The sequence below is a fragment of the Ochotona curzoniae genome, unplaced genomic scaffold (assembly GCF_017591425.1).
Source record: "Ochotona curzoniae isolate NIBS_2020 unplaced genomic scaffold, NIBS_Ocur_1.0 contig_2294, whole genome shotgun sequence".
Lineage (NCBI taxonomy): Eukaryota > Metazoa > Chordata > Mammalia > Lagomorpha > Ochotonidae > Ochotona > Ochotona curzoniae.
Genome location: NW_024465405.1, coordinates 432,027 through 458,544, shown reverse-complemented (window position 1 = coordinate 458,544; position 26,518 = coordinate 432,027). Strand labels below are relative to the sequence as shown.

At 40.4% G+C, this 26,518-nt stretch overlaps 2 protein-coding genes across 3 annotated transcripts in view; one reads left to right on the top strand and one right to left on the bottom strand.

Moving 5' to 3' along the window:
- The window catches only part of PSMD1 (proteasome 26S subunit, non-ATPase 1), a 75,523-nt gene that overhangs the window by 19,452 nt on the left and 29,553 nt on the right, over positions 1 to 26,518 (bottom strand). For both annotated transcript variants that reach the window (XM_040972282.1, XM_040972283.1), the window contains exons 17-18: positions 1,706 to 1,820; positions 238 to 354 (exon numbers count right to left, since the gene is read on the bottom strand). In XM_040972282.1, the coding sequence (XP_040828216.1) occupies positions 238 to 354; positions 1,706 to 1,820 (232 nt within the window). The remainder of the gene's footprint in view (positions 1 to 237; positions 355 to 1,705; positions 1,821 to 26,518) is intronic.
- HTR2B (5-hydroxytryptamine receptor 2B) lies at positions 12,448 to 26,005 on the top strand. The gene is made up of 3 exons (XM_040972284.1): positions 12,448 to 12,796; positions 20,784 to 20,984; positions 25,036 to 26,005. Exons 1-3 carry the CDS (start codon positions 12,448 to 12,450, stop codon positions 25,923 to 25,925), a joined length of 1,440 nt encoding a protein of 479 aa, XP_040828218.1. The 3' UTR covers positions 25,926 to 26,005.

The window sequence follows — 26,518 nt, the reverse complement described above, 5'->3', positions numbered from 1 at the left end:
GACGCGCTGAATCCTACCCGAGGCTCCAGGTAGCACACCAAGTGCTGGAAAACCCTCTATTTTCAGAAGGATGAATTCAAAGTCATGGATTTCCCAAGTATACTTCCTCCATCAAAGGAGCACGTTATCCCACTGAATAAACTGTTAGAGGTCAATAGGAGGCACAAAAGTTTGGGTAGGTAACTCCATGGACTGGATCCTTGGGCTCAACCATGCACTTAAACAAGCACTGCTCACCTTTGGACAAGTGATCTCAGTCTGCTGGATCATGATGAGTGCCGAGGCGATGAGTGCTCCTTGCCTCACGTAGTTCACAGGGTCATTGGTCATGGGTTCCAACAAGTTAATTGCCTCCTGGAAGTCATGGGGGGAAAAGTTTGAAATAAATAACACTGACATGGCTGGATTTTCAAATTACTTACTGTCTACTTTAAGTCAGCATTTTCATATACCAGTGTAATGACATGTTAATTTGACTGCTTCATACAATATTTCAGAACTGAGTTTGTTCTACTTAAGCTACAATCTAGTTGATGTAAAGTGAGAAAGTTTAGAATTCGAGCACTCTTCTGAGATAAAAGATGTTGTAAGCAAATTATCAGAGAAAACATGATGAATTGAGATAAAAATAATCAAAGCATAAAATCTCAGATCACAAAAATTTTCTAGAAACTAAACAGACTCTTTTTTAGTAGGAATAATAAGAATTTTTAAGTTAACTTGTCAGGTACTTTATTTTAAAGAACATTTGTTCCTAGACTTCATGGTATGTTCAGAATATTCTAGATATATATAAAAAAAGGTAATTTACGTGTAACTTATAAGGCTGGACATTAACATCAACTTAAGTTATGAGGGGGAAAATATTTAATAATGCATCCAACTACATTTTTCTTTGTTTACAGAACAAGTATGTCCTAAGGAAAAATAAAAGTCAATTTCTATAATTTACATCTTCCACACTTAATAAAGACATTTTCATGTAAGAAATTCTACAATGATGAAAAAGTGATTAATTTCTCTATAAAAACATAAGCAATATTCTTTGCATGCTCGTTTGTGTATTCTGTTCAAGGAAAGGTCCACCTGTGGCGAACAGCCACGGTGTGCGTGTGCACGCTGTGACAGTCAGAGTGACGGTCACGTCACAGCTGGAATCCAGAAAACCTGTGATGGAAGCAACAGTGTGCTTCACAGTGAATCTCATGATAAATTATAATTCCAAATCACCTTGCCTAACCCAGCTCTTCATTTTGTAATTTTTGAGGACTGAACATAACCAGGATAAGTATAAGATTACAGATGATTTGCTTAAAGCAGAAACATTTCAAGTCGGAGTAGTTTCCGGTGGCTTGAGGTGACAGCTTTGATTTCTCTAATATTAATTATACAAACTGCACGTGTAGAAAGACCAGAGCAAGCCTTTCAAACAGAAGTCACTCCTTTCTTCCCCCAAGCACTCAAAGATTCAATTAGAAACCCAGGAGCAGTGCTCAGAGACATTACAGCTACCCATGTCATGGACGCACTGTTCAGCTCTGGCCTGTGCAGCACTGGAAAGCAGAGAGCCCGGGGAAGCTGTGAGGCAAGCTCAGCCATACAGATCCCATTATTCTTGCACTTTTACAGTGCTTACATAAACCTTCCTGTGCGGGAAAACAGTCTGGCGCCAGGAAAGAAGCAAGCCTGCTGGCATGGGCTTTACCTTGTTTCCTGTGCCCGCGCAGCAGATCCCCAAGGCCAGGGCGGCTCCATAGCGCACATGAGGGTTGTAACTCTCTGACAACAAAGAGACAACACTGGGGCACTGCTCTGGGGTCCTGAGAAGAAACAGAGAGAATCAACAGTGTTAATGGTAACATCTTTTAAATCAAGATGTAAGAATTTTACTCAACTTGCCATTTGAAGTCCTGACAAGAGAAATGCATCTTCAACATTCAGGGTAAACGGAAGAAGAGTCCTGTCCCAGTGACCCCACGCCAGCGTGCTGACCATGGCGTTCCCTAGGGCCTCCTCCAGTGCAGGGGAGGGCAGGCAGTCATGCTGGGGGAGCACACAGTGTGTGACCATGGCGTTCCCTAGGGCCTCCTCCACAGGGGAGGCAGTCATGCTGGGGGAGCACTCGGCTCAACATCCATTTTACCACTTCCTGCTCATTGCAATTTATTCAGAAAACAAAGATCACGTATAGAGACCAATGGACGGTCCAAGCTGCATAAAATATTTAAGGGCCCAGTGTTACTCTACTTGACTATTAAACCAGTAAACTTCATAATCAAGATATAGTATACTTTCATAAACAATTTGAGGTACATACCAAACTTCAATAAAACACATTTTTTAAAAAAGATTTATTTTTATTATTTTTTCATTGGAAAGGCGGATGTACAGAGAGGAGAGACAGAGAGGAAGATCTTCCATCCGATGATTCACTCCCCAAGTGAGCGCAACGGGCCGATACTATGCCGATCCGAAGCCAGGAGCCTCTTCCGGGTCTCCCACGCGGGTGCAGGTTCCCAAAGCTTTGGGCCGTCCTCGACTGCCTTCCCGGGCCACAGGCAGGGAGCTGGAAGGGAAGCGGGGCTGCCGGGATTAGAACTGGCGCCCATATGGGATCCCGGGCGTGCAAGGCGAGGACCTTTAACCACTTGCGCCACCGCGCCGGGCCCAATAAAACACATTTTTTAAAAAAGAAGACTATGTCGTGATTGAAAGTTGTTATTATTGCAAATAGTTCAAGTTTATACTTCTAAGAACTGTCCTCCATTTTCAAATTCTAACGGCAAATTCAAATTTCAAATGTGAAGGAGACAAATATATGAAGCTTCTCTCTATTAAAATTAATTTCTACATCTTATTCGGGCACCAACTCAAATCTCAACTGCCCCACTTCCAATCTAGCTCTTTGCCAAGGTTCCTGGGAAGGCAGCAGAAAATGGCCCAAGTGCTTGGGCCTTACCAATTCAAACATTTTGTCATGTTATAATAAAACAACGAAGACTGCAACTGTTTCAACATAGAAGGGTTGAGATAATGTCTTTATTTTTAAAAAATTCTTTAATAAATTATTAGCACAACGACAACACCAGGTACTATAGCTAATATCCTTATTACTTGGTAGGGGATAGAGGAGTCAAACTAACTTTATAAATTTAGTAAGCATTTTCTGCTTCACTAAATCTCATAGGTGAAGTATCCAGGGCTACTTAACATACTTGTGACTATTACTTCAGAATGCTAACTGAATGTCTTTTAATCTTATTTAAAAGCACTTAAGTTTGGAGTTCAAGCACCACATACAAGGAATGCTTCAGAAGTGAGCTCTGACCTGGGACTTAAGGATGCCCACGACTCATAGCAGGACAGTTTGCTGTTTTGTTCGGTAAAGGATCCCAACGCTTTGGGCCATTCTTCATTGCTTCCCCAGGCCACAAGTAGAGACCAGTTGGGAAGTGGAATAGCCGGGACATGAACCAACGCCCACGTAGGATCCTGGCGCATGCAAGGCAAGGATTTAACCAGTTGAACTATTGCGCCAAGTCCAGGACAGAGTTTTGTGCAAAGGAATGAACCCTACCATACAGCAGCAAACTTGTGGAAAAGCTGGTAGAGGAATAATGAGACAATCCTGGCACATCTGCTCATTTTCCAGTAATGTCGTTCACCCTTCTTTCCATCTTCTCTTTGCCAAACTAAGCTTCCAATCTAGTCAGTGTGCCAGTCACCTTTCCCCCTCTTCCTTCCTATTTCCTGCTTTTGATCACAGGATAATCTCTGCTTATTCTTATTCCTACGTCTAGGACATTCAAATCCCATCCATTCAAGAACCTGACTCAAATGATGCAGAGGTGTGCTTAATGCGTTTATCTATCTTGTCAGGTTAGTTTTCTTTTTAAATTAATTTCCTTCTTAATACTGTTTATACAGTTGAGAGGGACACACATTCATGTGGGCCTCTAATTAGGGTGTGGAGGGTCAGGAATGGAGGAAGGTGGGTGGGACAAATGTCTCCATTTTTTTTTTCCCCTCTGTGACCACAGAGAAAGGGGAGGCGGCAGCTCCCCATGCTCCCAAACCACAGGGATGTCAAACCCAAGGATGGCGGATGGTCATTCGATGTGGCCTTAGAGGCCCTGATAAGGGGAAGAGTGTTCTGGGGTGTGACCCAAGTGGTCTTGAAGAGGCCTAGTCCTGATACATGCAATCCAAGGTTGGACCACACATCCGTTATTTCCCCTGTGGTCAGGCTTTGAGTCCAGTGTAACTGGGGAGTCCCCCAAGAAATCCTGCCTGGGGTGATTTCAGACATGACTCTTGTATGTGTCAGCCAGTGCAGTCAGGCTTTGTCCATCACTGCACCAGCTAACGCACATACTGGTGCAAGCAGCTGCCTGGTCAGTTCAGTTTAACTCCCTTTCTCACACCAAGCAAAAGGTGCTATTGCTCAGCTGAGTCAGCCCACCACAGACCCAAGCCCAACACAAACTGTCGTGTGCTGTGGGCTAGTGGGGGTGACCTCAATAGCCCCCACCAGGCCTGCTCCCAGCCTAAATCCCATCTGGCTCTTGGTCTTGTGCACATCCATGGATGCCGCAGCCTTTTACAGCCCAACCCACCAGCATTCCAACTGGTGCTGCTGCCTTACCTAGCCTGGCCCACATCAGCCTTGGTTCTAGTGATCACCAGTGGGAGCAGCAACATAGCTCTCCTGCCAGGCATGCAACCATAGATCTTGCATCTGCCAGGAGGTACTGTGGGTGTGGCAACCTAGGCCAGCCTGACCCTGCCCCAGGCTCAGCTCTCATCTCATCAATGGCCCAGCAGGAACATCCCAGAGGTTCCCTTACTAGGCTGGCTCCCAGTCTTGGGTCTTATGTATGACAGCAGGTTCTGCGGCCCAGTTTGGCCCACTCCCAACCCCACCACTCATGTGAACTAGGAGGTGTTGCAGCACAGCTTGGTCTTGCCAGTAACCCATCCTGTTCCCACTTGTGCCAGTGTGTGCTGTAGACTGACCTTTCCTGTCTTGTCCTCAGACCTGGCCCACACATATTACGTTAGTTGTTCAGATGACCACTGAGGTCATTTGGGGAGAGAATCCACAAAAGGAAGGAGGATCTCTCCATCTCTTCCCTGTTCTGTGTTAGACACTGAAACATTGTGAGAGCTATCAACTCAAAAGCATTAGAAAACAATGTCAGCTCCTCAGTCCAATCACAGTTCCAACTTCTGACATATTTTTCAGAAAAACAAGTGTTATGATAAGGAATGACAAATAGTTCAGTAAATTAGCTTAGACATTAAATCTCTCTGAGAGCAAAGTAAGGCCGTAATATTCCCCTATGTTTACTTCAGTGTTTCAGCAGACACCTCTAAAAGGACAGAGAAATCCTAAGCAATGGCTGGAATGCAAACATTCACTGAAATCCAAGCTTAATGTGTATTAATCTTTAGATACACATTGACATGATACATGTATATATAAAGATTATGGAAATAGTTAATAAATGAATGATAAAAATTATATCACTATTTTTTAAACATGTGATAAAGTAATGACTCAGCAGGATTGATGATGACTGCTCTTCCCAACAGGAAGAGCAAAACCTCATGTGTTCTTCCAGCTCTACTCATCCAAGCAACACACAGAAACAACACAACCTGGCCCTGAATGTGACCAAGCCTGAAGATCCAACTGTCAGCTTACAGGAAGTGCAGGCACACTGCACACTGAACTATGTGCAAAGAATACAATTATAAGACCAGAGTGTGGGAGATAAAACAGGAGTTACAGCTCGGTCTCCTCAGCAAATGAACTGAGGTGGAAAAAGGGAAGAAAAAAGACACAGAAACTACAGATTTTTAAAAAATCTGTAAATCTCCAACAACAGCTTGTTACTTTTGCTCCCGTTATTTCAAATAATCCTGTTATTCCCTAAATGTTCATCCTTCTACAGAAACACTGGCCTCTTAGGTAACACCACAAAATAATTCCTCTAGTATCTTTTAATAATACCTTTGGATCAGAATTTACAATAAAACATTCAAATGATTAATCCTTGATTAATAAGAAAAGCTCACCCTCTAATTTCCATGAGCATATTTAGAAAAATAAGTGTCTAGAAATGGCGAAGCCACTGGAAAACTAGTGTCACTAACGGTGAAGAGAAAGGAGACCAGTATCCTGGAAATGATTTTATAAGCACAATGTTTTTTTATGATTTGCCCTTCTTGCATACACATTGTTATGCTGAATATAAAGGTACATTTACTCATAAATATACCAGCTACACGTTTTCAATAATGGAACCACATGTTGCGAGAACTTCAGTAATTTTTCTTATTTTCTGGCTGGTATATAAAGTTTATAAAAGGAAAAAGAAAAAAATAGTTACAGGTAAGGAAAGGAGGGGCAGATACCTGTTTCATTAATTCACTAATGAATTTTCTATTTGTTACAATATGAAGGCGATGTAAAAAGTATTCATTTTCAAGAAAATAACTGAGAAAATAATTTCCCATCCCATATACACTTCTTTCTCACACAGCTCCAGATTCTAAATTATTGCTTAGTTTTAAATTATTACTTAGTTTTTTACTTTATTAGCATTTACTGAATGTGTACCACAAATAAAGGACCACTATATGGCAAAAAATACAAAAACTAAAACCATACAGATCATACCATAAACAAATTTACAAGTTTAGCACTACCTTATCAGTTTGTCAGACTTTACAAAACTACAAATTAGCATAATTTGAGCAAGTTTTTAATATATTTGCAAGAAGATTAAGTTCTTTTCAGTGTTGCTGAAATGAAGGGGGAGATCTGCAGGAGGTCAGAAAGAGCAGATTTGCAGCTTTATATGAAAAGTTGCTGAGCTGGGCGCCAGGCACAGTGTGTTGGAGGTCTGAACCCCGGGTCAGAGTGCCTGGTTCGAATCCTGGCTCCCCAGCTTTCTGCTAATGTGCATCTGGGAAGGAAATAGAGGACAGGTTAAGTACTTTGGGTCTCCGCTGCCTGTCAGGAGACTGAATGCAGTTCTGAGCTACCAGCTTCCACCTGACCCAGACCTGGCTGTTACAGGCAGCTGGGGAATATAACAAGGAATGGAAAATATTTCTCTTTCAAATAAAAGGAAATTAGATTAATTAATTAATTAAGTTGTTAGCTGTCAGCTCACCATAATAAAAAACACAGTTCTTTAAAGACACAGATTATATTCCTAGGCTCGGAGAAATCTGTACTGCCAGCAAGTTCGGAGCAGGCATCCACCCAGCAGTCGAGATGTGGTGCGAATGCCTACACTTCATACCGGAGTGTCTGGGATGACACTCAGCTGCATTTTTGCCTCCAGCTGCGTGCTAACATAGAAGCCGGGAGATGGGTGGGAATGGTGATGGTTTAGCTGTGTTCCTGCCGTCCACATGGAGAACTGGACTAAGTTCCCAGTTCTCAGCTGCGGCTCCAACCCAATACTGGCTGTTGAGGACAGCTGAGAATGTGTTAATGAATTAAAGCTCTCTCTCTCAAATAAATAAAAATGGAGAAAAAGGAGAAAATTATAGCACAACCAATATAATTTTTCATTTGACATCTGAATACAAAAGCCTGGCAGTCTAAGAGGGCTGTCACAATCTTACTGAAGCTTATGAAATATTTCATTCTCATTAATTTCATAATAATGAGCAAATACACTTTAATTTTTCATAAAGTCTAATCATTTCTGATATTTCAATAAGTCATTCTCTTATAAATTATTATTGCTTAATATATACATATATTTTAAAATTTATTTTAAAGTCAGAATTACAAAGAAGAACAGAATTCCATCTGCTTGTTCACTCCCTGGCTGGGTCAGAAAAGGACAGCTGGGACGCAAACCAAAGCCCGTTACGAGACACCTCCGGCATCCCAGTGACTTCACCCATTATGACCTGCCCATACATGCTTTTCACTTTTATACAATTATATTAATTTTATTTAAAAGAGAGAGAGGAAAAAACTAATTTGGTTCACTTTCCAAATGCCTCAAACAGCCAGTGTTGGGCCGGGTGAAAGGTGGAGTTGTGAAATTTGACCTCCCATTTGATTGGTAGGGAGCCAAATCAGAAGTGGAATAGTCAGGATTTAAACTGGTATATTCTGATATGAGGTGCCAGGATCACAGGCAGAGGTTTAATCCACTGCACCACCACAGCCCTGTAACAGTTGGGAATTGGGCTTTTTATTGTCATAAAATACAATTTCAAATGTTAGAATTCTTTTTATTAAGGGCCAGTATTGTGGCACCGCCAGTTGAGCCACTGCTTTCCAGTTAAGCCACTGCTACCAGCAGTTTGAGTCTTGTCTGTCCTCGCTAACATATCTAGGGAAGGAAGCAGAGGATGGCCCCTAAATAAACTGAGAAGGCCACTGGGAGGAAAATCCTTATCCTAGAACAAATGTACTGATTAGGTTTTTTTTTATTATGGTTAGACTAGAAGTTGGGACTGCACTGTAGTATAGTGGGTAAAGCCGTCACCTGCAATGTTAGCATATGGGTGACCATTTCAATCTCGGCTACTCCACTTCTGATTCAGCTTCCTGTTAATGGCCTGAGAAAAAGCAGCAAAAGATGGCTCAACCACCCACGTGGAAGATGGGATGACACTCTTGGCTCCTGACTTGTGGCCATTTGGGGAATGAATCAGCAGAAAGATCTCTGTCTCGTCTTCTTTCTCTTTCAAGTGAATAAACAAATCTTCCCCTGCCCCCTCCAAAAGATTATTTAAGATAGAGTCAGGGACAGAGAAAGATCTTCTATGTACTGGCTCACTCCCCAGATGACCACAATGGTTAGAGTTAGGCTGATCCAAAGCCAGGAGCCCGGAGGTTCTTCTGTGTCTCCCACATGGATGCAGGGGCTGGTCAGTCGGCTCATTTTCTGCTGATTTTCTAGGCTGTAAGAAGTGAGCTGGATCAGAAGTACTACAGCCAGGAACTGAACCCCTGCCGATGGCGGATGCCATTACTGCAGGTGGGCTTTACCTGCTAAACCTGACAGCTATGGATAAACCACCGCCACAAAGAAAACCAGACTGAGTTTGGTTGCTAACTAAGAATAAAATTATTTTTTAAAGAAAGATCTACTTATTTTTATTGGAAAGGCAGAACAGATTTACAGAGAGGAGAGACGTTATCCTCTGCAGCAGCTAGAGCTGAGTTGATCTGAAGCCAGGAGCCAGAAGCGTCTTCCAAGTCACCCCATGCAGGTGCAGGGTCCCAAATCTTTGGGCCCTCCTCTACTGCTGCCCCAGGCCATAAGCAGGGAGCCAGATGGGAAGCAGAGCAGCTGGAACACGAACCAGTGCCCATATGGCAACCCGGTGCCTGTAAGGTGAGGATTTACCCATTGGGCTATCGTACTGGGCCTAGACTTAAATGATCTTAAATTTTTTGGGAAATGAGGAATTTTACGTAAGTTAAATTTTCAGGCATCTAAAATCTGATTCTACAGTAAGAATGACATTTGTGGGCCTGGTGCAGTAGCCCAGTGGCTAAAGTCCTTGCTTGCATACACTGGGATCCCATGTAGGTGCTGGTTCTAATCCCGGCAGCCCCACTTCCCATCCAGCTCTCTGCTTGTGGTCTGGGAAAGCAGTTGAGGATGGCTCAAAGCCTTGGGACCCTGTACCTGTGCGGGAGACCCAGAAGAGGTTCCTGGCTCCTGGCTTCGGATCAGCTCAGCTCCAGTCATTTCAGCTAGTTGGGAAATGAATCAACGGATGGAAGATCTTTCTATCTCTCCTCCTCTCTGTATTATCTGACTTTCCAATTTAAAAATTGATATGATGCTTCCTGGCACCTGAAATACAGTTGAAAGAATATAATTCAGCCTTTTAAAAAGAATGTGTGGAAGTCGTCATTATGCTACCAATGATGACGCCATTTAACACTGTGGTGGACTGAATCGGGAAGCTACAAGCCTCCGCTCGGGTAGACCACCCGGGTCGTCCTCTCCGTCCTTGGCCCTGCCTTGCAATGGACCCGGTCTGCCACTGTTAGCGTGCTTGCCCAGTTTTCAATTTGTTACTCTGGAGAAGGCAGGGTGCAGGAGTTCTTTCACACAAGTCTTCTCACTGTATACATACTACATATAATTCTGCTTTCAATTGAACATTGTTTTGTAGATCTGATCTATATAACCACAGGTGCCAAACTATGACTCAGAACAAAATGTAAATATTACTAAATGTATTTTACAGATAAGATAAATAATTTGTGATCTAGAATACTTACCAAGCATTTATTCTAAAATGCTGGACTTTAAGAGGTAGCAAAATACTAAAATCTGAAGTGCTCAGAACTGAAGTATTGTCCAACAACATTCAACACAAGCTAAGGAATATAAATTTGAAACCAAAAAAGGGCATGACTTGGAAGCAATTAAAATTTTTAAAAATTAAAGATTTAATTCTTTTTAAAAACAAATCTTGAGACTGCTGACGTTCTAATACTAAACTGGACTTGCAGTTTAAAGAAAAGTTAAGTGGTGTTACTGTTAAGATCTATGCCCCAAGATTTTGAAAGAAGGCAGAAATATAACATCACTGCATACTTATGCTTTTCCCAACGTAAAAATGCATGCACAGAAGCTGCCAACGCATCCTTGCCACCCCAAGAGGCCATCTGTCAAAAACAGACAGGGCAGCGCTTTCTGCCGAGACCTGTGTGCACACACAGGATTCAGATCTCTCTGTGCTCTTCTATATAAGGCTGCACCCAGACTAAATTAATTGTATTCCACGGTAAAGGCATAAACCTGGGTATTAAACTACATTACAACTGTGGAAACCACTGTAAAGCTAACAGGGCAGAATTCTCACAAAATGAAAGCTTTACAATTTCTATATTGTATTTACTTTTTTCTCAAACGGGAAAAAAAAAACAGCCTAAGCTTAATCCCAGATAAGACTATCCTAAGCTAAAAAGAATTTATTACAGTTCCCTCAAATTATCAAAACATGCTCTTAAGGCTAACTTGAATAAAGGTCATGAACTGGCCACAACACACTTCGTTAGTGGTTTTATGAATTACAACGAATGCTGCTACTCTAAAAATGAACGTATCAACGAGGAAATAACCTGTTTGGCATGCTTACAACCATACAACACATCTATTTCACTGCTTGCAAGCGTCACTGTTGGAGACGGAGAATACTGAGAAGCGATTCAGTCCCAGCAGCAGCCGGTCCCCTGAACAGATAGGACAACATGCTGGGAAAAGCCCCGAGATGAGCAGGTGAGTAACAGATCATCTTCAGCTAATCCAGAGGCTATGCTAACCTTCAACAACTCCACTACCATAATTTATTTTTATTCAGTGGCTTAAAAGCGAAAATGAAAAATTTGCTAGTCATAAAAGGGGATATGATAAATATGAGATTTGTGAATTTTAGGAAAAAACAGCCTAATCTTCCTCCTCATTCCCCCTCTTTATTGAGGAAACTAGTAAGGATAAAGAAAAAAAATTATGAAGCAAACAAAAAGATCTGGCTGAAATCTGATAAGTTTTTTAACTTTTTAAGAAGTGATTAAATTTAGTGTTCTCTGCAGAAACATGTTACAAAAAACGAATTACTAAAGACAATTATTTATAGCCTAGTAATTTGTTTCCCATCTCTCAAACTACAGGAATTTCCAGATGCATTATAAAGTGGCATTTATATCAGTTCTAAGGTAAATCTGATTGGATAAAGCCATTAATATGTAAGGTTTCCTAGCTGACAAGTCATTTCTTTGGACCTTAGTTAGGCTTGGAGGCTTCCTAAACGGGAGGCCAATGTGTCCTGACAGTTACAACTACTTAGTGCCCTGCTTGGGCACGTGTTCCACAATACAAGCAGAAAAGGGTAAAACAAACAAACTAAACAAAACAAATAAAATCCCCACAAAACATCAGCTTTGTACAAAGTACTGAAATATCAGGAATCCTGCATTTTTGTGGGAAGTGGGTGAATTACTATAAATGCACTAAAGACTTCTTGAGAAGAGGCTGCTAGGGTTAACAGTTCTTACTGCAGTTTGGGAATAAATAGCACAATACAATCTATGCATTTTCTAGAGGGAACTCCGGCATAGTTTCAAATCCAAAATGACTGCAATTATGGCAATCAAGGAGGAAAGTCATAAATAGCCTCTATTTTCCACAGCTATTGGTTTCTTTCACGGAGTCTTCCAAATCTAAGCCTCCAGAAAATACTAAACGTTTGGAGTGTCACCCACAAAAGAACAGACGTGCGTATGCTGTCATTTTACAGAACTTCAATTATTTTTAAAAGCATCAACTTTGCCTTCCAGAGTGTGGTGTGGTCCAAGGGCCTTCAAAGCAGCAGATGACCAGCTTAGCTACGGACCATGCTGACCACTGCCCAGAACTGGATGGAACCACAGAGAAACGGCGAATGGCTCTCTCATACAGAATGTCAGAACAAAGCACAATCCCTGAGCACGTTTTGCAGGGCACATTTGATCGCTTCCTCTCTCCTAACCAGTCTGGATTACAGGCATACTCAGAACCGGAGGAAATGAAACAGGCCATCGAGGGCCAGGGGAGCAAGCCGCACTGGGCGGCTCTGCTGATTCTCCTGGTGATCGTACCCACCGTCGGCGGCAACCTGCTCGTCATTCTGGCCGTCTCGCTGGAGAAGAAGCTGCAGTACGCTACCAATTACTTTCTCATGTCTCTGGCAGTGGCCGACTTACTGGTTGGATTGTTTGTGATGCCGGTCGCCCTCCTGACAATAATGTTTGGTAAGTAGTTTGCTTTGCTTCTGCCGTCAAACCAAAGAACTAAGATATACTATAAGAGAACTGGACATTCCTTTAATCTTTATTTTCCGTGAAATAAAAGATGGACTTGAACTACTTAAAGATACAGTAAGTAAACAGGCCCTCATTTTCACCACGTTCTATGGTTGATAATTAGCTTGAAAGAGCAAAACCTAATTTTTTTGAAAACAATTTAACCTCTTCCCCAGTTATCTAATAAAATCTTCTGTCATTCAAATGACTACTATGTATTATTCTGCATATATTACCCCAAAATTACAGTGAACAGCCCTATTCTAAAACATTTGTATCATCAGACCTTTTATTGTAAAACTAAAATTTGGACAAAGCATAAAAAATGGATAGTTCTGAGCTATGTATGTGCTGGGTCAATAATGAGATCTTTGAATCACTAAATCAATTTAAAATGCTAAGCTAAAACATAAGAATTAGAATTGTTTTAAATACTCTTATTATAGCTCCTTGTAGCTAATATGCTTTGAACTTCAACACAATTCTTACAAGTGTCATAGTAACAAAGCAGTGTTCCGCTGTGAGGGAAACACTCTCCCAAGAGATGATCCCTCTATTTCTTTGTGATACCTAACCATCTGCATTCTTGACTAACCTCTAAGCTGATAAAATAAGTGCATCAAACACGAGTTATCTGCACAAAATGTAATTTTGGGTATTTATTAAAAATGTAATTTTTGGTATTTAAATCTTTGCTATGTAAAAAGAATCATATTGAACAGACACAATCACTCTCTGGTCTACATCTGCCACTGAGTTGTACAAGCCGAGCACACAGACACAGACGATCCCGCTGCTGGCTGAGGGCTGTGGGACCCTGGGCGGTGCCGAGAGCAGCCCCTTCACCTGGCCGGCGCTGCACAGGAACTGACAGACTTAGAAGGCACTTAAGAAAATCTGTCATTCCCAACAGCCATGGCTTCTAAGAATTATATGCTGAGAAAAAAACATCTAAAGTTAGAGAAGTAAAATTCATTAAATAGAATGTGTACCAGAATGTGGAGAAAAATTGCTATTCCACCTATTTTACCTAGGGTTTAAAAAATTATATTTGTAATGACTACAAGATATCCAATCTAAAAAGAAAGGATCTTCTCCCCCTGCAAAGCTACGCAGATGAGAAGAGGTTTAAACATCCCACCCTAAATCAGCATTTACCCAGGCTTTAAAGTCAACTGAGAAAATTCTACTGTGAGACAAGAAGTAATGAATACAGTTCTATTGCTTTAGCCACAATGTCTAATAATATTGTCTATTTTATTCCCTATTATAAATAATCTTTTCAATAATCCAATGCTACACATAACCATGGGAAATAATTTTAAAAATATCACTCTAATTAATGGAGAACATAGATAATGTTAATTCTGAATAAATTTAAAATAAATCAATAAGGATTATATAGGTATATGGACACTTGGTAAAAATTGTACATGTCTATGATTTAAGTTTTCATCTCTATATACACAGCGTTTCAAGGGTAAAGTTATATCCTTCAAGCTGCTCGTTAGGCGTACAGAAAATGCCTACCTCACACTACCATAAAATTTAATTTGGATTTTATACTGGATAAAATAATCTGAGTGCATTATGCCAATGTGAACTACAATGTTAAAATCCTTGAGTCCACAAACATCAAACATCTGCAGTATGCAAAGTACTGTGGCAGATAAGGAATCTTAAAAGGAAAATTCTACAGCAGTAAAACTGAGCTGACAAGCAAAACAAAACCAACCAAAAAACTGGTTAACAGAAATAATTTCACGGATTCTACAGAAAAACAGTTAAATATTCAGTGATTGGAAAAGTTGATATTGAAAACTTTGGTGCCTATGATATTCTTAGCAACAAAAGCAGAAAACCATATATATTTTAACATAAAATATATGAAATATCTTTACAGGTTAAATAACTGTGACAAACATTTAAACAGCATTTTGTTCTTTTCAATGTTAATTGTGAATTACAAAATAGAATCTTTTATAGCAGCAAACACTACTATTTTCAGTAATCAAGTTGCATATAAGCAGTTAGTCGAGTTCTAGAAAATGAACTAATCTGGAAAGCCTAATCACTACATAAATCTGTTGCATTCATTATTTAAAACATTGATTTTATTTATATGAAGAACTGCACACCGTCTTCTAAAAATCTTCAAAGGATAAAGTCATTTAATTGGTAACTGTACTTATTACAAACACGGTTTGATTTCAAATACACAGAAGTTTTAATAGCCTTTCACACATTAATTTATACTTTCTAAACTACTGCATTTATGAGAACTTCAGAAAATTTTAAAAGACAAAAGTAGACTTTGTATATTTTTCTCTGATTATATGGATAATCTTTAGGACCTCTGGAGTTCATAAAACAAAATTTTCCTGCGTATTGTAATCATAAAGGATTAACTACCATCATGAGCAAATCTAGCTGTCTCAATCAAAGTAACACAAACACCAACTAGTTAGTATTCTAACACTTTTAAGTGAACTAAGACATATGGATCTTTTACCTTAATACTGTGGGACTGTTCATCCGACCACTGAATTGCTCACATTGAGTTACACCTTATTTGGATTTGTTTTACCATGATCATGACTAGCTTCACATTAGCTGAGCAAGGGCAAACTTCCTGCCACCTCTTCGTCTCTGGGAACAGTGGACTCTCTGAAATTCTGTGTTTTATAGTCTTGTTCATAATTTCTAAAATTCATGACCACAAATCAGTGGTTTACAACACAGAACTTGAAAGTGTCTACAGCAGAAATGCTTTCAAAGGAGGTAAACAGAACATCCTACACTGACATGAAAAAAGATGGGTGGTCACATTTAAGGACTCTAAACTTTTTCTTCTTTTATTTAATAAATGACTTAAAAGAGAAAACTCAGAGGGAAAAATACAGTATTTGGTCATCCAGTCAGTGATTGGTACTAGTTTACAAATTTTTAAATCTACGCCTCATGATTCCTACACTTCAACAGTCTTTGTGATATACCTGAAAGAGTCTGATGTAAAATGGTTTAAAACAAAACAAAACCCCAGGTTTTTTAAGTAAGGTATGCTGGTTCCCTTGATTCACTTAATAAATTAAATCGCCTCTGTAAAACAAGCATGCTAAATCTTTACAAAGTCATGGGAACGGCCCTCTTAGAATGGCTTTTAAAACTTCAGTCCTCAACAAGAAATATTCTATAACCTATATGTAAAATAAAGGTCAATGCTGATTACTTAGTGAACAAAGGACATAGTGACTTTCCAAACTAAAAATGTGCCCCAAGGGTAAGCAGATTTAGGAATAACAGGAGTTTGTCCCTATCTCATCAAGACAAGAGTTTCTGGTTTAAATTGTTTTTACAGTAGTTAAGCAGAAACAACAACAACCTAAAACCCTAGAACCCCCAAAACCCAAGTATGGCCAGGTTGCAATGCATATGGGTCATTTACATTTCTGTGAGACACATACATAATTATATATATATGATGGCAGTTAAAATTTAACTTCAGTAACACACACTTTCACGATAAATTTAATTCAAAGTTAAAATAGAATTAAACATGCTCTCATGCCATCTCTACTTCCCCAGCTCATTAGGTTGAAGAGAGAATGCATGTACCCTGACTACTACAGAAAGAAAAAACAAAAATCTAATGTGATTTATCTTAAGTAGGTGTGTGTGTTAGCTGGCTGGTTTCTGTCAAGCAGCAGTAATACCCACCACTTACTGAGAGCTTTTTCTATGTCACATACTATTCTAAACATTTCACAATGCATAATTAGAGTCCTCAACTCCACAAAACAGATATTGTCATCCTCATTTCACAGACATCCCAGGGACAGAGGTAGAAGTCATTTGTCCACGATCACCAATTATGTGGCAGACAGGCTAAGGGCCCAGGAGGACTACCCCAGCACTCATTCTTCCCCTACAGCTCTGATTCTTGAACACAAACAAGAAATCCTACTAACAAATGGTCAGAATTTGAACACCAGACCAACAATCACATCTTAACTCCATGTAGCAAGAGAGCCATAAAAATATTTTTCTAGGGACTGGGCAGAAAATCAGCATTTTTTTTTTTTTTTATCAGTTAGACCAAAGGAGGTCTCAACAGTACTGTTCAAATCACTGAGACAACTAACGGCCAGATTTCTTTTCTGGAGAATGGTGCTAGACCTACACCCACATCTATCAGGTTGTTGAACCATGTCTGGAACACAGAAACTTACATAACTGAATGATAATTCTCTCACCCCTTATGAATGGTGGTATTTAAAGTAGTTTTCATTTTAAACAACAAAACAATTGTGCTATTATTAGTTAGATAATTAAATGACTGTTTATATAATTCATGCTCATTCTAAGCCTTATTTTGTCTGTTAATATTTGCTCCTTCAATAATAATTATTCAAGCAACCACAGAAATGGCATTATCCAACCCTTACCGAAATGAATTCCTCTGAGCTGAACTTGTAAGCAGGTCAGGGAAAGAGGTGGATAACATACTTTGCTTTTCAGAGAAACTTTGAATGCTCTTCTTGTGGAGCAACAAAACATTCAGAATGCTCTCTCTTTTCCTGTGCAAGTTCTTATGAAGTTTTCAAATTTACAGCTCCAGAACAGCAGCAAATAATGCAGTTCAAATATCCAATAATTTATTTCCCTTAAAATGATGGTTAGCTTCACTGCTTTCTTTTTACTTGAATCAGTAACTATTTTGCTCTGTATTACACATTTTAAAAATGTCTCAAATTGTTATGGAAATATATTGGATGCAATACATTATGACAAATAAATGTAATTAGAAATCATTAAACCCAAACTCCAAGTAAAAACAACAGAAGTTTTGGAATAAATTATACCACCATATCAATCTTTATCCAGTTATTTTATTTAGACAAAAACTTTCTAACCTTAAGCCTACCAAATTAACTGAAAGACAATTTTAGAATGAAAGTAACTGGACTAGGGAATATTTCTTTGGAAACTAAGAATGTCTGAAATTGTTTTGACAATTTTAGGAGTGCACAGATCAGACGGTCAAATGCCAAGTTCTATGCTTTTTGTGTCAGAGTTCTCTTGAGGCTTCCTTTTCATGGTTACTAGATTTATGACTAGAATTTTCCATACTTTAATTTTCAAAAGCATAATCAACGATCAGAAAAGCCAAGTAAATTAGTAGCAAAAGATTTCTTAAAATGATACAGAGAAAGCATACACTCAAGGGAAGCCTAAACTACAACATAAAAGCGATCTGCCTTTCATGCTTCCCTCTGAGCAGTGAGTGACTGAGGGGATAGCTCTAGATTTAATCCAGGGCCTTCCAGATACTTTCCACTGCAAAATCCTCCTCATCATATGCAGTTCTTTCCACTCCTATACTGTTAGTTTATTTTTAAGCTTAGTCCAAAGAATGCATTGCTGCCTCTGTCCAAGGTCCTTTTCCACTAATTCACAGAAAATCTGAATGCAATGGGGAAGGCAGAAAATCCAATTAAGCGATTCATTCTAAACAAGCGTCTCTGCTGTGCTCTACGCCTTGGTTCACAGCGCCCTTCTGTGGCAGTCTCAGTCCCCATCCTTCACCAGCACACCGAGGAGCATCTGGGAGGACTCAGGGGTCACCTTTTCAAAGTCCTGCAAAGCAGTGCCTTTCAAACATGAATTTGCATAAGGTCTTCTGGGGCTCTTGCAAAGTGTGAGAGTGGGTCCAGAACGAGACCCTAAAGTTCGCAATTCTACTAAATTCTTAGGAGATGGCATCATAGCTCCCTGAAAGTGCATACATTGAGTATTAAGATTTAAATTCTAAATTTAAATCTTGTTCCCATCTTCAGACTTAACTGTATCTGGTTCTAGTCATCTGCTACATCAGCCATACCTCACAGGTCCCTCCCAGATTCCAGGAAGTGAGAATCTGCCACCTCCATTCACCAAGTGTGATGAAAGGTAACAAGCATCCCCATCTAATGCTTTCATTTCTTAAAGCTGCTGACCATGGACCAGTTGATCATTCACCTTTTCCGAGTAAAAGTGTTCACTGCCTGATATTTTGTCCCTCATATTTAATACCCATATTTTAATATTCCAATTAAGAATGCCACATACAAATTCTGATAACTGAAGGTACCAAAGGTACCAACAAGAGGATCCAGCAACTTTGCTGTCCTTTTTTTTTTTTTTTTTTGGTGAAGTGTCCAAATATTTTTAAATGAAATCCTTCTGGACTCTGGAAAATACCATATAAAGGTCCATCTAAAACTCTTCCCCTAAATTATGGTCATCTTCAGGTCTGGGATTCTAACCTCTCTCACCCTGGGGCTCCTAGAATTTAAGTAGTTCACAGCTGAAGGGTTTCTTGGTGCCCTGAAACCTTGAGATGGTAATTATCTTGGTCTTTTCCAATTACCTCAACTACCTGTCCAAGTCAGATATACTTGCTTTAAACAGCAGTTAAAAAAAACTTTGTATTTTATCAGTGAACAATCAACCCATAAAAGGCCATTGGACAATATCATATGCATGATACGTGTTACCAGCAGCAATTACCTGCTTTTATGATAAGATCTAAAATCTTTAAATATGTATATACATGTTTTTGCAGAAATATTCTAATGAGAACCCTGAAATATTTTAGTTTTCGAAATTGTAAACTTGAATACAGTGGGTGCATATATAATGTACAACGTAGTACATCTACACACAAGTATATAGACACACCAGGCTTAAGTAATTAAAACTGCAAATATTCAGTATAACATCGAGACTTGAAACATTTGTAAAAACTATTTCTAAAATGCTTACGACTTACAGGAAGCACACAGCGAGTTTCCTAAGAGTTTGTTACATGGAGTGCTATGCCTGACTCTGAGAAACTCTTGAAGCCACGTCTGCCTGGCTGATTCACTCTCCAGTGCTCAGAATGATGGAATACGGAAGGAAAGAGAACAATCCAGTATTCTTATCTGAAGTCATTCCTTTTATGCTCTTTATTCAAGAACTATTTCTGCCAAAGGGGAAAAAAATCATCTGTATCGGTTTTATCAAATGTGTTTATGATAAACTAGGCTCACAATACAAGATACTGCTAGTCAAAAGGCAGGTCTCGGGCCCGGCACCATGGCCTAGTGGCTAAAGTCCTCACCTTAAAAGTGCAGGGATCCCATATGGGCACCGGTTCTAATCCCAGCAGCTCCACTTCCTATCCAGATCCCTGCTGGTGGCCTGGGAAAGAGTCGAAGACAGCCCAAAGCCTTGGGACTCTGTACCCATGTGGGAGACCTGGAGGAGGTTCCTGGTTCCTGGCTCTGGATCGGCACAGCACCGGCCGTTGTGCTCACTTGGGGAGTGAATCATCAGGCAGGAGATATTTCTGTCTCTCCTCCTCTCTGTATATATCTGATTTTGCAATAAATTTAAAAATCTTAAAAAAAAAAGCAGGTCTCACAGAGCCTCCCATCCCACTAGGCTTTTTGACATAAGGGTACTGGTAAGAGCATGGATTACAAATCTGCTTGCATCAAAATGCAAAACTCTTTTAAGTCCATTTCCATGAGGTTTTGAGGTGTCCTATATTGCTTCCTCTGCACAGTAAAATATTTTCTCTCGATACAACTCAAAAACAATTTTTCATTTGAATAAAAAGTTTAAGGTCTAGTCGTAACACTGTACAAAACTTAAAACCTACTTCTAACTTAGAAAAACTGTTGTAATTGTTACACAACATTGAAAATGGTATTCAGAGGGTACTACTATCTACAGAAATATTTTAATATTATCACTGTTGTCTCCATTACACTAAAGCTAAAGATCACCTTGTAAAGGTGTGGTCAAAATTTCAGATAGATAACAAGAAATGTTTAAGAGAAAAAAAAAATCCCTCAAAATTACCACAAGCTAAAGTCTGACGCGCAGAAAATGTCTTTCTCTCTTACAGAGGCCACCTGGCCCCTCCCACTAGTCCTGTGTCCTGCCTGGCTATTTCTTGATGTTCTCTTTTCAACTGCATCCATCATGCACCTGTGTGCCATCTCAGTGGACCGTTACATAGCCATCAAAAAGCCCATCCAGGCCAGTCAGTGTAACTCCCGAGCTACCGCATTCATCAAGATAACAGTGGTGTGGTTGATTTCCATAGGTATGTGGGGAATGCCGCGGTGTGGACGGTGCATGTGCAGCCGGGTTCCTGAGGCAAAGCGAACACCAGGCCTGGTAACCGGCCTACAGGCCAAGGGAGCCTACCGATGTCCCAACACAGCTCCTGACGTCATCACACTCAGCACACAGCCTCTAAAGCAGTCTTTGCAGAGTGTGAAGCAGCAGCAGCATTCAGGTCCTCTGAGAGAAAAAACTTCACAGCTCAAATGTACTGATATATTTCCACTTTAATCTCATGTCTGACAACAGGTCACTAAGGCCTACTAAGCATTGGGAATTCTGCAACTACATTAAAGTAACAGAAACGAAGTGCACCTTCAGGCATTTCTAGGACAAACAGGAAAAAACCACTTTAAACATTTTATAAGCATGTATCAAAGATCATAAACTCATTTTGGAAGCCAATACTTTAATATGTATACTGAGTGTTTAATTGAAAGATTTAACATGGGCAGAAAGAAAACATGTTAAATTACTACTCAGAAATGATTCATAGAGAAAAAAGAACCCACATTACTTCTAAGCTACTGTATGCTTTGTGCTCCAGGACAGCTGTCACGACGCCATGAAGCACAGGGCACACACAAAGCTCTTCCACAGCAGCATCGGCTATGATGACCGACCAGCAGACGCATGTCTGCCCAGCTCAAAAGAACTCAAAGGGAAAAAAACTGAGACTTTGGAACACTACAACAAGAAAAAAGATGTTACTTCTCTAATCACAGTAAGGTCACGAGCAAAAAAGCAAGACACTGAAACTGACCTTTATAATCCTATAATCACAATACTAGAACCAACTACTTTTTAGTACGTACGTTTACAATACTAGCAAGACGTGCTAATGCTCTGGTTTGGAAACAAAGTTAGGACCAAGGAAAAGCCTGTGCAGAATGGAGAGCTTTGTAGGCAGCCAGAAAGTGAGAAAAGGTTTTGGGGGACAGCAATTAAGAGAGGGGCATAGACTCTTCTCAAAAAAGTCTAGAGAAAGGGACAATGGTTGGCAGTCAACAAATGTGAAGCAGAAAGGAGGAAAATGGAAGTAATCCATTGTGAATGGTCCACCTCTTTTTGCTAAGCTCACTGTACTAGGGCAGGAGTGGGAGGTGTGTGCACATGTGGTCGGGGGCTTTAGCGCAGGGGTAGGGGACTTCATCCTGACCACGAGTTAAACATCTGCAGCTGTGAAATATGATCATACCAATAAAGTAAAAAGCTTTTGGAAGAAGGGATACCCAGGATGTTAACACAAATCTGTAAATGAATTGTTTTTTAGGTATCTAAGCTAGGTACTAAGACTACATAGACGAGTAAGAACAAGAATCCTTGCACTCCAAGGAAGGCAGATACATATAAATAAAATACACTAACACAAAATGTATGCAGGAGAAAAAATAAAAGATGATGCTAGATTTAAAGACTTGGATGGAACCTTAAAATTCTGCTCCTTCCATTTATGGATGAGAAAAATACTTGGTTGAAGGACTCATTTTAAAGCATGTCAGCACCAAGCCCAGGATTAATGCTCTTTTCTCTTCATTGTACTGTCTTGTAAAAACAATCAAAATTTAGTAACTGAAAAAAGAATACAGATGATAGGGCAAGTTCAGTTTTGGACTTTGACAAAGTGCTGGAGAGAGCTAATTTCCTCCCTTTAGATTGCTAGTTACCCTAGCACCATGCCTTGAACGTGTCTCCCAAGGTTCATGTAGCAGAGACCTGACCCTCAAGGCCGCAGTGCTGGGGGGTCCTTCAGCAGGGTAATGGACTGAAGCGGTCACAGGGGCGAGCAGTTCACTGTGGATCGGGCTGGCCTGTCCCTTGATCGGGGCCTTTTCAGTCTCCGGAATCAAATACATTCTGAGCCAAAGACATTTCTGTTTACTTGAAATCACCTTGCGGAATGTCTCTCGCTGCTTAAAACTACCATACCTAGGTAACACCTGGCACTAAGAGGTATGAAAAATAAGAGGGTGAGGTATAAAAAGGACCAGTGAAACAAAGCTGTGACCAGGTTTGAGAGGCTCATGTTTTTACACCTTTAAGTGTGAAAACAGAAGAACAGATAAACAAAGTCAAGAGAACAGTAAATAACAGCTCACCATTAGTGAAGAGTAGCAAGGCAAGGAAAGGAAGGATTAAGCATTCATGTATTTAGATGTGTAACTATTCTAAGTGGATTTGTGGATGACCCAAATATAAACAATAAGGTAGAGTTGGGGAATTCAAGACTTAAAAAACATTAAGGTATTGGGCAGAGTCCTCACTAGGTTGAAGTCGGGGAGCAAAGGCCAAAGCAGGTCAAGGTGCTGGTCCCACTGAGCGTGACAGGTGACCAGGAGAATGGTAGGGACCCCGGGGAGGCAAGAACAGTATAAGCCGGCTCAACAGATGTCAAAAGGCAGTATTCTGGCAGAGAAAGAACAGTGGAATGAGGCCTTGGAAATCAGAAGGTAAAGCAAGTATTTTAGCTCTGCAGGTGTTAGCTAGTTTCTGCCACAGCTCCCCAGTCCCCGCCGTAGGCCAAAAGAGGCAGCCCAAGATCGGGCACTGCCAAGCAGGTGTGGCTATGTTCCAATGGAACCTTCAGAACAGCACAGAATGGGAGCCAGACCGGAGCCTCGAGCTGCAGTATGGCAACCCCTGGTGTACAGCAAGTGCACAGAATCCTCTTCCCAGTGACCAACAGGAGAAAAAGCAGTTCGCTCCTCCATCACAAAGCTTTCAGGAAAATGCTCTTATCAAGGGCCCCTTTCGCCATCATAAAAGGCTGTACAGAAGACACAGTGCATTGTGAATTCATAAAACAACCTGAGGATTCTTCTAAAGTTCAATTAAACAATTCAAACAAAAAAAAAATCTGCTATTTGAAAGCAAAAAGATTCAGGCTAATCCTGTTTTTCATTTCTCTAAGAAGCTATTTCAACTAGGCAACATCATTTATTTATATTTTAGTTTCCTTTTTGGTTTTCAAAACATTTGTTTCTTTATTTTAAAGGTGGTGGGAGAGAAAATGGTTTTCCATGCACAGGTTACCCCCAAATGCTCCCAACAGCAAGGTCGGGGCAAGACGGATGCCAGCCACAGCAACTCCACTCTGGGATTTACAGGGGTGTCAGGGGCTCAGATATTTGGGGTATTACCTGCTGCCTGCCAGGTGCCTTAGCAAAAATCTAGCTGGAAGCAGCACGAGAACTAATTCCAGACAGTCCAAGCTGAGCTTAAATGTCACAAGCAGCAACTCCCCTGTTGGGCTGCCTTGTTCACAAGCTCCCAGGTTCCGGTTCTGAGTGGGAAGGCTCTACAATAAACAATAAACATTCTCCCCAGACAGACTGAAGCTACTAGTCAGGTCCACAGCTAAGAAACCATAATCAGTCCATGCCACCAACTTCAGGTGGAAATACTCCATGGCATCAGAAAATTAGCATGGGGTACATTTCTTTCATGTCAATTAGAGGCATATTAAAGCTTAAAAATGAATCCCACAATTTACATACACTCAAATAAGTAGAATCTTAAAAATATGAATTCCTTCATTTTCCCTAAGAAGTTGGAAGGATTAAAACATTTTAAAAACTTGTTAAATAAAATCATGTCCCTTCAGTGACAGTAAATAGATAACGCTGAGTCTCGCCAGAGACAATGAGACAATGTATTGAGACAATGGCAGCTTCTCTCCCGAATTCCCTTTTCTTTACCTAGTCTAGATCTATGAACAGAGTAAGAGAAATATGGAGCAAAAGAAAATACCCCCTTATTTATCAAGAACATGTTATAGTTTTAGGGAGAGCTTTCTGTATAACCCTGACATCACGAATCCCCAGGTTTAAAAACATTAGATCTGCTGACTTGAGTTCTATTTGTCAGAGCTTCCATTAATGAAAACCTCAACAGACTCTGCACTGTGGGTTCTAGCAGTTACAATCAAGTAACCATCAGAAGGTCAATAGGATAAAATCAGAAAAGACCTGATCTAAGAGTTACAGATCTATCTAAAACTGACTCCATGTACCTTGCTGCCTCTTCCTTAGGCATTGCCATTACAGTCCCTATTAAAGGGATAGAGACCGACGCGGAGAGCCCCAGCAACATGACCTGCGAGCTGACAAAGCAGCGTTTTGGTGACTTCATGCTCTTCGGCTCACTGGCTGCCTTCTTTACGCCCCTGGGCATCATGATTGTTACCTATTTTCTCACCATCCACGCGCTGCAGAAGAAAGCTTACTTGGTCAGAAACAAGCCACCTCAACGTCTGACGTGGCTGACTGTGTCCACAGTTTTCCAGAAGGATGGGACACCTTGCTCATCGCCGGAAAAGGTGGCGATGCTGGATGGAGCTCGCGGGCACAAAACTCCATCCACCTTAGGTGATGAGATGCCCATGCGCAGAATGTCCACCATGGGGAAGAAGTCCATGCAGACCCTTTCCAACGAGCAGAGGGCCTCAAAGGTCCTAGGAATTGTGTTTTTCCTCTTTTTGGTAATGTGGTGCCCCTTTTTCATTACAAATGTGACTTTAGTCCTGTGTGACTCTTGCAACCAGACTACACTCAAAAGGCTCCTGCAGGCGTTCGTGTGGATAGGCTACATCTCCTCCGGGGTGAACCCTCTGGTCTACACCCTCTTCAACAAGACATTTCGGGACGCGTTTGGCCGCTACATCACCTGCAATTACCAGGCCACAAAGTCAGGAAAAACACTGAGAAAATGCTCTAGTAAGATCCACTTCCAGAATCCGATGGTAGAGAATTCTGGGCTTTTCATCAAACATGGAATTAGAACTGGGATTAATCCTGCCATGTACCAGAGCCCAATGAAGCTCCGAGCTTCAAACATTCAGTCTTCATCAATAATTCTATTAGACACACTCCTGCTCACGAAAAATGAAGGGGGTAAAACTGAGCAAGTCAGTTACGTATAGCAGGACTGGTGGTTTTCATCTAGCAAATATAATGAAGAGTAATATGCTGATGAGACACAGGTGTGTCAAGAATGATATAAAGAAGTATGGTCATGTTACGCCATCTAAGAAGTCAGTCCTAAGAACATCTAACTTTCCTTATTTGGACAAAACTATTACTATACCAAAAATTCAGTAGTTTCAAATGAAAACAACCCAACACTCTGCTTAAATGTTACAGCACTCAAATGATACAAAAGTTAATAAATTTTAAGCTTAATAGATGAATATCATAAAACTTACTTTAGTTTCTAATCATATGCAAGGCTGTGCTATGAATAAAATAAATGAGCACTAACCCTGTCATCACACGGTAAAGGCATAAGGCACACACAGAACTGTACGACAGGGACAGAGCTAAAAGTGTGTGCGTGTAACAATCACATCTAGGCATGAATTAGGTTTGCCATTTACAGCCTGGGCTAGTTACATGTGGCTGTGATCTTCCTTTGGTAAGGAAACTATCTTGATGAAAGGGCTCGGAGAGACAGCAGCTGAGTTTCATAAAATAACAGAGCTCAGAATTAGAGCTGTTTGCTAAATGGCTGGGTTAA